The 13,795-nt window shown below is 35.8% G+C and overlaps 2 protein-coding genes across 3 annotated transcripts; both read right to left on the reverse strand.

The window, feature by feature from the left end:
- Nucleotides 1-2,137: 2,137 nt before the first annotated feature.
- LOC136230815 (uncharacterized) lies at nucleotides 2,138-7,298 on the reverse strand. The gene is given in 4 exon segments (XM_066019996.1): nucleotides 2,138-2,558; nucleotides 2,845-2,895; nucleotides 5,916-6,213; nucleotides 6,901-7,298. Coding segments are annotated over 4 exon segments (1,059 nt in total). The 5' UTR covers nucleotides 7,209-7,298; the 3' UTR covers nucleotides 2,138-2,156.
- Nucleotides 7,299-9,607: 2,309 nt separating this feature from the next.
- Nucleotides 9,608-10,465, reverse strand: LOC136230448 (germin-like protein subfamily 1 member 7). Of its 2 annotated transcripts, none has more exons than XM_066019512.1 (2): nucleotides 10,338-10,465; nucleotides 9,608-10,143 (listed from the first exon to the last, which is right to left on the reverse strand). In XM_066019512.1, the coding sequence occupies exons 1-2, from the start codon at nucleotides 10,444-10,446 to the stop codon at nucleotides 9,608-9,610; spliced, it is 645 nt and encodes a 214-aa protein (XP_065875584.1). In that variant the 5' UTR covers nucleotides 10,447-10,465. The 2 variants fall into 2 exon arrangements, with proteins under 2 accessions (XP_065875584.1, XP_065875585.1); XM_066019513.1 differs by having other exon boundaries at nucleotides 9,608-10,149; nucleotides 10,335-10,446.
- Nucleotides 10,466-13,795: the final 3,330 nt, after the last annotated feature.

Raw genomic sequence — 13,795 nt, forward strand, 5'->3', positions numbered from 1 at the left:
TATTTTTTGAAAGTAAATGGAGGTTAATGGGATTAAATGTTTACTTCCTCTAACCTCCAAACTCTAACCTCCAAATTGGGGGTTAATGGGAGTAACGTAAACTTTTTTAAAATTTCTTGTCTCTGCAGAGTAAATTTAACCTTCCTTCCCATTCATATTTAAACTCTCAAACAAGGTTAAACATTTAACCTCATTTACATCCTATAAACTCCCAAACAAGGTTAATTGTTAACTTTCCTTTCCGTCACTTCCCTTCTCTTTCCATTACCTCCTTTAACTCTCACTTCCGTTAACCTTCAAACTCCCAAACAAAGACTAAGAGATCATGAATTCAAATCCAGATCATGAATTCAAATTGCACTTGTATATTTATAAATTTAATTCGAAATTCATCATTAAGAAAAAAATAACTCAAAGTATCAAAATAAATCAAGCACTTTTTGGTGGAAGTGGAAGAGTGCTACGGGTTTCCTTTGTGACCCCGACATGCCTAATAGATTGAAGGGAAAATTCTACCGCACGGCAATCAGACCAACATTGTTATATGGTACGGAGTGTAGGGCAGTGAAACAATGTCACATCCATAAGATGTCGGTAGCGGAGATGCGTATGTTGAGATGGATGTGTGGTCATACGAGAAAGGATCGGGTGAGTAATGAAATAATTAGGACAAAAGTAGGGGTTACATCTATTGAGAATAAAATGAGAGAAAACCGACTAAGGTGGTTTGGCCATGCGAGACGTACAACGCTTGATGCGCCGGTTAGGAGGACCGAAGAGTGGCAAATGGATGTAGGTGAGGGGTAGGTGAAGACCTAAGCAAACTTGGAGGAGGGTGATCGAGAGTGATATGAGTGTATTGGGGATTGAGGAAAATATGGTAGTGGATAGGAAAGAGTGGAGGGAGAGAATTTGTGTCGCTGACACTACTTGGTTTCACGGTTTTATATGATGGTTCATGTTAGCCGACCCCGAATTATTTCGGAACTAAGGCTTTGTTGTTGTTGTAGTATTGTAGTCTTCTTTTTTTTTTTTTGTTTTTTGGAAAGACTCACATGCTAGTCTAAATTAATCAAATATAGTAATTTAATTTTAAGGAAAATTTATAAAATTAGGTCAAATGGGAGACTCTTTTACATATTTAACCCATTTACTCAACTTACTATATATCTAGACTGATTTTGTATGACTTTTCCAAAATACCTTTAATATGTTTGTAATTTTACGTCTCGTCTATCTTCCTCCCGTTTTAATTTGCATATTTCGCAATATGCGAAGATAATGTTTTGTTCATTACATGATTTTAATTCGCAGATTCGCAATATGCGAAGTCTGCAAAGATAAAAGATGTGTTTTTAACAAAATTTGCGAAGTGGTATATAACAAAAAAGGTACAACAACAAGAGATTCTAACATTAAAATCATAACATTATCAAGATTGTCACAATAACAATATTAAAATCATAACATTATCAAAATTTACAACAAGATTGCCACAATAAACTCCTAACAAATCATTTCAAGGTCAATGTGACCAATCTTGATGGAAATTTCTCCATGTATTGTGTCACAATAAACTCCTAATAAATCACTTCAAAGTATGTGACCAATCTTGATGGGAATTTCTCCTTGTATCAGAAGGAAAGTCATCTCATCTGCATCCCAGTACACTGCCTTCCTGGAAGGGATGTTATGTATTCAACCACCTTCAGAAAAATTTAGTCGTGTTAGGCAGAAAAAAGGACGATTTAGCTCCGCGAAAAGAGAATTTCGCAAAGTGTGCGAATAGAAATGTGCAAGGAAGAGGATGATTTTACTTCGCGAAAAGAGGATTTCGCGAAGTCTGCGAAGAGAAATATGGCGATTTTACTTCGCGAAAAGCGGATTTCGCGAAATCTGCGAAGAGAAATGTGACGATTTGACTTCGCGAAAACGGATTATGCGAAATCTGCGAAGGGAAAACTCATGAACTTTTCAAAATGGAATAAAATAGAAAATATTCTTTTTGGAATAAAAAATGAAGTAGTAGGTTAAAGAAAAAATAGAAATAGAAATAGAAAATGGAGATGGAGAGAGCCAACTAGGATCGGAGATCCCTAAACAACTTTCGGCTAGAAAAACAATAATAAGAACAACATATAAAAATAAAAATAGCATTAAAGGATTCTGTCATTAGTAGACTGTAGCATGTATAAGAAAATCCCACCAGCAACAGCAACATTGAGAGACTCATAGTTTCTAGCCATAGGTATGCTTAAAAGCTTACATTCTAGTATTGCTTTCGCAGAAAGCCCTTGCCCTTCGTTACCCAAAACTAAGCACAATGGCTTATCACCTAAAGATTCTACAAACCCTTTACATAACTCCGACACCGGCTTCTCTTCATCATCACTTGCTGGATGTCCAGCCACCATAATCATTTGGAATTCTTCTTTCAATGCCTCAAGATGATTCCAATTACCAGAAACTATCGGTACCTGGAACGAGGCTCCTCGACTAGCTTTCAGCGCTTTGCTATTGAACGGATCACAGCAACCAGGAAGCAGAAAAATACCATCCTGTTGGCCATCAATCACATTTATCTTTAGTAATTCAAAACTCATAACTCTATAAACTCTTAAGTTTGTTGGGAGGCAACATTGATATTTTTACTATTCACGCGTTTAAGATGAATGATGTAACATGATTTCGGGATATCAATCTACAGCTAGACACTAAGACAGACTTTGATAAGCTCGTGCAAATCACGTAACGGGAATCACAGATCAGCATGCACCAAATAACCACAAGAGAAGTTTAGAACAGAGAGAAGACGTGATTAGAGGTGTGGAGCTTGTTACTCACCCATCTAAATGCCACAGCTGATCTGATTAGTGTACCTAGGTTACCAGGATCCTGCAGCAAACAAACAGTCGTCAATTAATAATGAAAGTGACTGTAGATATATATATACAAGGGACTTCAACTATTTGTAGTTCATCCAAGCCAGTAACTGCCTATACTATTAATTTATGCGTCTCATTTGTGTCTACTGCCTTATATTATTTAAGTATGCTTAAGTTTCCTCTATTGTGAATGTGCATTATTATTAAGTTTCCTCTATACGGGCTGTATGTAATATATAGGTTGAAAGAAATAAACAAGATAACAAGCAAGTATTTCGAAAAAAAAATTAGCCTACAGAGATCGGAGGGTTCTCTCTAAAGAGCCCTTAAGCTAACCACAAAATCAGAAATAAAACAACCAAACAGAAACAGAGGACGAAACAAAATAGAGAAAATGTAACTCTTCTAAAAAAACATAGAGAAAATGTAAGAGAGCCTATTAATCCGTGTCAAGGAGTCATTTGACCCAAATGCTTAAGCTCATAAGTAAGGCTCAACAATAGGTTTTATTCTTACCTCCGAGGCTCTAAGTCTCTAACACACCCCCTCACACAAATGGCCTTTGAGCTTAAAAGGTGTAATACACAGGCCCATTTTATCATATGTTGAAATTCCATTAACAGATGGAGTTGCCAGGATTTGAACCCTCAAACCAGTTGGTCTGAGAGGCTATGTTACCATGTCAAGGAACCATTTGATCAAAAAGCTTAAGCTCATAGGTAAGACCCAAAAATTACTTTTATTATTATCTCCGATAATCCATAATGCATAATTCAAGAGAATTAAGAAAGTAAGAAACCAGCACTGATATTCCCTACTCTAGCAACTCCCCTCTCTAGAGCCAAACAAAACTAGGAAATCAACAACCTCCCTTTCCACACACTCTACTCCTCTCTACCTAACTAACAGATTTCTCTTTCCAAAGCACAATCGAAATTTCCAGCTCATTCCTGCTGTCCACATGTCCCCCTTTGTCTTCTAGTCTAATTTCGGCCCATGAGTTATTTAGGCTAAAAACAGTCCTATTCTCACTTCCCTTTCTATCAGAATGCGAATGGAAAAGGGTTCTAGTTTTAGGTCCCTAGAACCCCATAGTTATTAAAGGTACATGGCACACTGAGGCGCTAGGGGTCCCAGAGCCTTGGCGCACGGCGCGCGCCATAGCCAGACAAGGCATACTTACAAAACAAAAATTATAAAACTATAAAACTAACATAAAAAATGCAAGGAATACTAAATCATGGCAATATTCTTAAGCGTAAATAAATTTTAAAATGCAAAATAAACCCCATATTAGAAAGCTAAAGTTGAATATTAAATAAATCCTAAGTTCTATTCCTGATCAAAACTCTCCAAATTCATCACTCCTCATCATCACTATCACACTCTTCATCTGAACTTCTCTTCTAATCTATGAAGCACAGACTCTTCCCCGGGGTCGCCGTGGCCGTGTCGGACTCGCCGGGACACGGCGGGACTCGGCGGGGACATGAGACACAGATGGGACTCGGTAGTGACACGGTAGGGACACAGCGGGGATTTGGCGGGACGCGCGGGGGACTCGGCTAATGGTGAAAATATGTAAAAGTTTAGGTTTTTTTTTTAAATCTTTTAAAACCTATGGTTCAATTACAAAATTTGACAAAAAAAAAAAACCTAAACTACATCTAATTCTCACTTGTGTATCGCGATTATAAACGCTTAGGGCTTCTTTCTCTTCCTTCTTCGATTTGTTTTGCGATTTACGATTCTTATCGATTCTCCTGTGATTTCATCTTCTTTCTTCATCTTCTTTCTTGTCGTTGTCTTGTCTGATTTCATCCGCACCAAAATCCTTGCGATTTCATCCTTGCTATTAGAGAATGACTTATTTGTGATTTAGCAAGTTTTTTTTATATATTTTATATCTAATATATATAGAATTAATTATATAGAATTTGCCGTGTCCCGCTAGTGTCTCATATTTTCTAAAAATGCCGTTTTCCGTGTCCGCACCCGAGTCAGTGCTTCATAGCTTCTAATAAGATTATGTGTTTCTGTTCTACTAAACTTCTTCCTCTTCTAATAAGACTCCGTCACTTCCTCTTCTAACTCTCTTCCTCTCCCTTCTAATTAATTCAAACATGTAGTGTATAATCTCTTCCTTTTTAATATATATATATATATTTTTTTGCTCATTTGGGACCCTCAGATCATATGACAATTTATTCAACACATGTTCCAGATATGGTAGCTGTTAAAAAAAAAAAAACAAAAAAACCTAAAACTGCCCCTATGTCAGCAAGGCGCCCCTTGGTACCTTTGGCAACTGCCCGTTGGCGCACCAGGCGCGCACCACAGCGGTTGCACCCGCCATGTGGGCTGTCATGGCACTAAGGTATGCGCCTGGTGCGCCAAAGGCACGCCTTTAATAACTATGCTAGAACCTAATAGAATTTGGTAGAGGTTGAAGGAAGTCATATCCAAACTGCAATATTTTTGCGTGAAGTAATAACTCTTGAGGTGCATATTTGCTCCTTATGGCAACCCCAAGAAGTTTGCCATTATGCCAAGCAATAGCTACTATCGCTCTACTATTCCTTTGCTGACTAGTATGTTGCATCACTACTAGGCTATGTTGCACGGGCGCAGACTTGGATGCAAGCTTTAGTCACATACCAATGTCCAACTCGCTATATTCAATTTCTTCATTTTTTAACTTAAATTTGGAAGACCAAATCCAAATTTTCATTTCTTCTTTAATTATAGATATGTGCGTAGCATAAGCTTAAGATATAACTAAGAGTATAAGTACAACTACATACACTACACAGCTCTGCGAGGCAGAAGACTAAACCAGCAGAATAACGTTTCTAGCATTCATGAAGCACCATATGGCTAAAGGGTATATGGTTCCACATATTGAGAACAACCAAGAGATAGATGCTTTGATGGTTTAGCACAAAATTAAGATTACAATTGAGGAAGAAAACGGAACACAGGCAATTAAGCACCATAGCAATAACACAGTTTTGGACGAGTTAGAATAACCTGAATCCCCTCAAGGACTAGAATTCTTCATGGAGCAGGGAACCATTTCCGACAATCAGCATCTTGTTCATGATTACCAGCAACAAAGTAGCTTGTTGGAAATTTCATCAGGGCTATTGCTTCAATGGATTCAGTAGATTGTAACTGTGAAAGTCTTTTCATCACCAAAGCACTGGCACGCAGAGTGCGAGTAGAGGGATTGTCAAGTTCTTTAGGAACCTGAGCCTTATCAAGGAGAATTAAACACTCTGTTTCAACAGTCCTAGCTTCCAATGGCTCTTGAAATTCATATATCTCCCTGCATGAATACATTGCTCATATGTTTTATTCTTATCACAAACCAGATGACAAGATAATTCTGGAATAGAAGCCCACCCAAGTCGGGAAAAAGGAAAATAAACTAAAACTGAATAACTCTTAATTCCAAGATGCTTTTAATGGAAGAATCAAAAATTTAAATCCTTCTCAAGATATGCTTCTGAATTATTCTAGTACATTTGTATGATTGTATTAATTACTATAAACGTAATTAAGCATATCAGGGGTTGTAAAAATTACCGTTGTATCAATTATCATAAAATGCCTCTATGGAATTCTCAAATGATCTCAAAAGCAGATTTAACAACTTAACCAGTAGGACACCAAGAATCAAGATACGAAAAATTGCCTCACAAATTAAAGATAAATGTAGATATGCATCTCAATCTAAAACAAGTGAAAACTCAGTCAAAAGCTTTTACATGAAAGAATTGTACCACAAATCTATACAATGTAACTCCAATTTTCCTTTTTAGTCGTTTAACGTAAACACACACACACACAAACTGAACAATTTTCTCCATTCCCAAAGAGAAAGAAATGCAAAGCATTGCAGTGTTATTTTATGAATAAACACCGGTAACAGATAATAGCTAAAAAAACGGATACCCAAGTCCAATTTGGGGAAACAAGAAAGTAGAGATGCAAGAAAGAAGTGAAAAGATACCTGATAGGGGTAGTACCGACAATGAGAACTGAACGATAAGCATGGCGGTAAGGGGAGCTTTTATGAAGCTTGACACAATGCTTCACGAATGGGTTTGCGGTACTTGTTATGAATTTCACATGAGATGGTAAAGAAAATTTACTATCAATATCGTCATCGCTGTAATGATTTTGAGAGAAAATTTGGGTATGGATAAAGTTAGGGGTTGGAATTGGAGCTGAATTTGGTGGCGCAGTGCATAGCCTGGCGTTCAAATTTGAGGGATTTAGGGATGGAGGATATAACCAGCATGCATATGTGCTCTGCATTTCTTCTTTCCCTTCTTCTCTAAAGTCTAATACATGATTTCACCTAATTTCATAATTTTTCCGGACTGCACTTTTTTTTTTTTTTTTAGTTAGTCGATGAAACCTTCAAATCTATTTTCCTGTTTTTTCTTTTTTTTTTTTAATAATAGGGTTGATAGAGAATATCTATTTTGGTCCCTCTAAAATGTAATTTCTTTTAAAATTATCATAATCTTTTAATTTCTTCTAAAAAGCATAAAATTAGCCTCTAAACCATACCCAATATACCCAACTATTTTATTAATTATCTAAAATCTATGATATAATTTAATATTAAGATATAACGACTAATAATTAAAGACACAAACGTGATATAATCACTCTGAACTTTAATTTGTCGAAAACATAGGAGCTAAAACCATCTATAATACATAGTTCCAACTATCAGGATTGAAAACCATCCATGATAGAGATGGTTCCTGTGACCGGAGGGACCTAGCCCCTCCAGACCCCTTATCTCTGCCCTTGAGCATATGCCACGTGTTATCTACATACCATATGTTTAAAGTGAATTTTGATATATTATTGATTAACGTAATTGTCATGTTAGATTTTGGGTTGAGAGTTCAGTGTAACGTCTTAATTGATATAAAATTGTTATTTTAGTAACCATAACCATACTTACCCTCTACTTTTGGAGATTTTATTGCGAGGACCATAACTCCCAATTATATCATTCATGAAGTTGCAAATTCTCGCTAATATGATACTCCATCTGTTTCATATTACATGGCCTTTTAGAGAGTTATATAGAAATGAAGGATATTAGAGAAAAGACATTATTACCCCTTATTTATTTATTTATTTTTGGTAGGGAAAGGAAAGGAAAAAACAAAACACCAAAACGCCCTAGCCCGGGATTAGCCTAGGAAAGCTAATTCCCACATTATCTTCAAAAAGCAAAGACAGCAGGAACTCAGAGGGGAAGAGAAAATAGAAACGCCCATGGCCCTCTCATGGCCTTCCGCAGCAAGCCGATCCGCCACCCGATTTTATTCTCTGTAAATATGACAAAAAATGATAGTATCGAAAGATGAGCAAATCCTTCTAATTGCTTTAATTAAATTCTGGCTCTCTAAACACAGAGCTCTTCTATCTGCAATCATATTAACCTCTTCGGGATTGTCTGACTCCACGAGCAGCTTTCTAATCCCCATATCCTTTGTCATCCTAAGCCCTGAAAGATACCCCAGAGCTCAGCAATAAACGAAGAGCCCGACCCCAGATTCTGTTCAAAACCCGACAGCCAAGCACCACCTGCATCTCTCAAAACGCCGCCTGCAGCAATTCTCCCGCTCTTATTGCATGACCCATCAGTATTCAACTTCACCACCCCCTCACCTGGTCTTCCCCATCCTAACAGATGAACATCCGTCCCTTGGATAGCCCCGGCTAAACTATCAACTTTAAAACTCTCAATAATTGATTTAATTTTCCTGAAGAAGAACTCTATTAAATTAGGAATGACAACAGTTCTCTCTCCAAACACCTCAACATTCCTCCAATGCCAAATTTGGTGGCAAACCACGGCAAACAGAATTACTCCATATTCAAGCCCAACCAACAGCTTCCCTTCAACATCCTCCTTGAACCAGTCTTGTTCTGAACAGGAAAAGAAGGCAGAAAGACACTCTTCAGGAAAAACTTTCCTCCACACGGCCTTACTATCAACACGATCTCTAAGAACATGGCAGCAAGATTCCGCATGAGCTTTACATCTACTACAAGTATCAGAGTCCACCAAATGACATCTTTTCCTTTCAACATTCGTCAGGAGCCTATTTTTAGAACAAAGCCAAAGAAAACTCCTAATACGATAAGGAACTTTTAAGGACCAAATAACCTTCCAAAGGTTAGAAGGAGGAACATCCAACACACAATTAAAGGCATCATTATTTTAATTAATTTTCATAAACTCGCGTTTTATAGCAGGAAAAAAATGACTTAACGTGTAATGATCATATAAAATAATATGTATAATGAAACAAAAAAGAGTCTATAGAAAGACATGTAATATGAACGGGGGTGTAGTATCTTTTTCCTTTAAAAAAACCGCATTAACTAAGCTAAGAAAATGCATTTTACCACATTTATAAATTTGGACTGATATATCCAACAATTCAATTGATTATTGATTATTGATTCAACTTCAAATTTCATTAATTAAATTGTACGTTAATTGATTAGATTTTGTATGAATAATCCTTAAAATTAAGCTTTTAATTATTTTATAACTTTTCCCAATCACAAAAAAAGAAAAAAAAGGAGAAAAAGAATGGGTTGCATCATGAAAGCAAATTGGAACTTATCAAAGTACAGCTAGAGTTTAATTTACATGAACAAATCAAGTTGCTGCTGGTCTAGAATACCTTCTGAAGATAATTCACCACAGTTTTGTTCAATTGAAATGCTTGGGCTAAAAGATGAGGATTAATTGATGGATTTGATCCAAATACAGCAGTTGAAACTGTTATTATTCCAGGATTTTGACTGCTCAATCCAGCAATAGCAAATCCATCAGTTTTCCCAATATTCATTTCAAAATGAATAAGCCCAACTGGAAAAACAAAAACATCTCCTGCTTTCAATACTTTTGTAATGAGACGATTAGGGTTTGAAGTGACAAAGCCTGCATAAAAAGTCCCTTCAACAACTAAGAATATCTCCGAGGCACGAGGATGAATGTGAGGTGGGTTCAGACCTCCGTTTGCTGCATAATCTTTACGAGCTAATGAAATACCAAGACTGTTAAGTCCTGCTATTTTATCTACATTTATAACACTTATATTTACTCCTAGTTTGTTATTTGTGTTTCCAGGAATATCAAGTCCTGAATATGTGAAATCATTTGATGTTGCCAGCTTTGGATCCTTGCAAAACTTTCCATTCATCAAAACTGCATAGACAATATATAATTAGGTTAGGTTATTACCATCAAGAAGTATTTAACAAATGTAAACTACACTACCATACTCAACTTTATGTTTTTTTCAGAGTATTAAGACCAGGGTCGATTCTGATAATTTATGGGTTGCTGGCGAAATAAAAGATAAGACTCTAAAAACAGTTAGAACTATAGAGACAACTTACGAGGATCATCGGTGACAGCAACACAGAAGTCTTGAAGTGGACTAGGCTCCATGGAAGAGGCCATACCCAGAAGAATAGCAGAAACCACAAGGAAACATATTCCTTTCATCTTGAAGAATTAATGTCTGAACTGAAACTGAGAGGTAATAGTATTTGGTGGGAAACATATGATATGGATATATATATAAGAGTCATGCTTTCATTGAATTAGTCTTGATTTGTTATCCACAAAAGTAATCAATTAATCGTCAATTGTTTTTTTCTGTGTTGTTCTTATTTACTGTTCGGAATTAGTCCTTCATATTTGAAGCAGTCCTACTACTACATTATATAGTATTAATTTTATGCAGCAAAAGGCCAGACAATATGAACAACTGCAGATATATATGTATAGCTAGGAATTCTAACTTATTATAGTCGAAAGATTAAATTAAGTTAAATGGATAAGGTGGCATTATATTTATCTTAGTATTCCCGACAGAACAATTGTATTAGCCATTTAATTAATAAGAATAACGCTCTCTTATTATTATTTTATGGCGATGCAGTGACAAGGTATGCTAGACTTAGTCAATCACAATTGACAGGGTTCTACTACTGGGTCAAAGGCAAAAGATACAGTATTGTTGTAGTGGAAAAAAACAACGTAGATACAGCAGCATATTCAACAAATAATTAATAACTTAAATTGTTAAATTTAATCATATTCTATGACTCATAGACTATGACTACTGTCTTTTATCACATCCTGAAACCTCTTTAATAACAGTAGAATCCACATCACTTTTAGACCAATTATAATTTCCCCTGTTACAATTTTTGGACGGGTAAAGATGTAAAAAAGTTAAACTGTTTCTAATTACTAGTCTGAGATGTGCCTATTTATAAGGAGAATATTGGGGCGGCTGTAGTATTTTAAAGATCTAGGCAACTTTCGTAATCTAGTTTTTTATATAAATTTAAATTTAATTATTTCTTGATTTCATTGAGAAAACCAAATAAATATCAAAATTTTGAGACAATTTGCACATAATGAAGCAAGTAACAACTATATAATTATTATGAGACAGAAACTTAGTTAGAAAAACAGATTGACCTCCTAATCTTTAAGGATGCTCTTTTAGATCCTGGATTTGCTTATAATGACATATTGGCTCCTAAACTTACTTAAATTGACATATCTATATTAACCTCGTGAACTTGCTTATGAAGTGATACATCATTTAACTTGTCCAAATCTCTTGTTAACTTGCCAATTGTACTTAGAGGTTAATAAAACATTTTAAGCAAGTTCGGGGTGCTAACAAGATATATACCCTTAAAGTTTAGGGGGCAATCAATTTTACTGACCAAGTTCAAGGCACCCTTGTGTATTAAGGAGATAATTTGTCAAGTAAATTTTTGAGACTCTCTTTTATCTTCTATGCTATTGTTTTTAAGAGATGATGAAAAGCAAAAAGAGACAATTTGTCTTGTTATTATTGTTGATTTTTTTGTTTTAAATTACTAGAGTGCATTCTTATTTTCTATATATGATTACTATTGAATTCAGCGGTGGTTTTCACCTAGTCAGTAACTGACCAAGTGAATTTCATCAGTCACCATTAAATCTAGGAGGTGTGAATCTAAGTCTTACGATATTTTTAGTCTCCGCCACAGAATTTTAATAAGCTTAAATCTAATGGCGATTGACCAAATTCACCTAATAAGTCGCTGACCACGTGAAAATTAATGTTGAATTCAAATACGAGATAATAATTATTTATATGGATAGCTTTTAACAATTCAGATCTCAATAATTATCGTATTGTAATTAAAAAAATTATAAATTCTATATAAAAAAAATTGAATTCGACCCCTTAGGGGCCTAGGTCGGCTCCGCCTAGAGCCATCCCTAGGGAAATACCATTTGAGAACCCAACTTCTAATTATTATGGGATTTTGGAGCTATCACAACGGTACCTATACTCTTCCATCAGTTTTTCTTAGAGCATGTATAGTGTTGTTAACAACAAAATTGTGCCACATAGACACTAATCACATTCGAAAATAACATTGTGTAGAGGCTTTGTAACTTCGCCACTTTTTAGGGTAAAAAAATAAAAGAAAATCATGAGGGACTGAACTGATAATTTACCATTTAAAAGTAACTCAACAGATACAACAGATTGAGGCGCCAGACGCGCCTCATCTGGCGTATGTCACACGCGCGCCAGATGCAGGCATCCGGCGTCTCCGTGTGCTGCACCCTCCTCTCTTTGGATTTTGTGGGTAAAATTTAATGTTCATCACTAAATAAAGTAACAAACTATAATTATTCACAACCTCTTTAGTGCTTGGTTACTATTTTCTCCTCTAAAGTTACAAGGAGATGACATCCACTAGGGATGCTCTTATATGAACTAATAGTAGTTTTCACCTGGTCAGTGACTGACCAAGTGAATTTGGTCAGTCACCGTAGATCTGAGAGGTGTAAATCTAAGTCGTACGATGATTTTAATCTCTACCATAAGATCTTAACAAGTCCAGATCTAACGGTAACTGACCAAATTCACTTGGTCAGTCACTAACCAGGTGAGATGAACTAATTATTGTTAAAATAATTATTGTTAAAAAAGGAAAACATATTTCACAAGATTAAGATTTGCTATACCTCCTATCTATTCTGACATAATTTTTTAAATTTATAATTTTTTATATATTTTATTAACATATGTTTGGGATAGTTGCTTAGTTGTTGATAATAACTACTTATTATTATTCTTAACTATTTGTTGTTGTTAATTATTTATTATTAGTAAAGACATTAACTGTTGCAACGATAAAGGTCTTTGAACCTTAAAGCGTCTGAAACTTGGATGCCGCCAAACCTCACATCCCGTCGGACTATGGTCATAGGGAGGAGGACATGGGTACTTTGAAAACCCGCACCTATTGGAAACTATAACAGGACCATCTAGTCATATGGTGCCAGCTCTAGTTACACAAGAATCGAGAAGGTCGGATAGGATTTGTGAAGAGCATGTAAAGTATGGTCTGCTTATATAAGAAAGTGGTGAAATTTTGGCAAATCACCGAGATAAACCAACTACTTATAATGAGGCTATTGAAAGCACTGAATCGTCTCAATAGCTTAGAGCCATGAAAGTTGAGATACAATCGATGTACGATAAACCATGTTTTGACCTTTGTTGATCAACCAAAAGGTGCGAGGGCAATCGATAGTAAGTGATGTTTCACATTGGAAGTTGATAACACCTTCAAGGGACGTTTGGTGGCTAAAGGTTTCAAACAAATCCATAGGATAGATTATGAGGAAACTTTTTCCCCAATCGTCATGCTCAAATATATAAGGATAATTCTTACTATAGTTATATTCCATGACTATGAGATATGGCAGGTGGATGTCAAAACCTCTTTCCTGAATGGACACCTCAAAGAGGATGTCTATACGAATC

Source organism: Euphorbia lathyris, chromosome 5 (assembly GCF_963576675.1).
Source record: "Euphorbia lathyris chromosome 5, ddEupLath1.1, whole genome shotgun sequence".
NCBI classification, from domain to species: domain Eukaryota; kingdom Viridiplantae; phylum Streptophyta; class Magnoliopsida; order Malpighiales; family Euphorbiaceae; genus Euphorbia; species Euphorbia lathyris.

Coding starts and splice junctions, on each gene's coding strand:
- LOC136230448 (XM_066019513.1), bottom strand. CDS start 10,446: ATGAAAGGAATATGTTTCCTTGTGGTTTCTGCTATTCTTCTGGGTATG. Junction 10,150..10,334: donor TGTCACCGATGATCCTCGTA/AGTTGTCTCTAT, acceptor TATATATTGTCT/ATGCAGTTTTGATGAATGGA.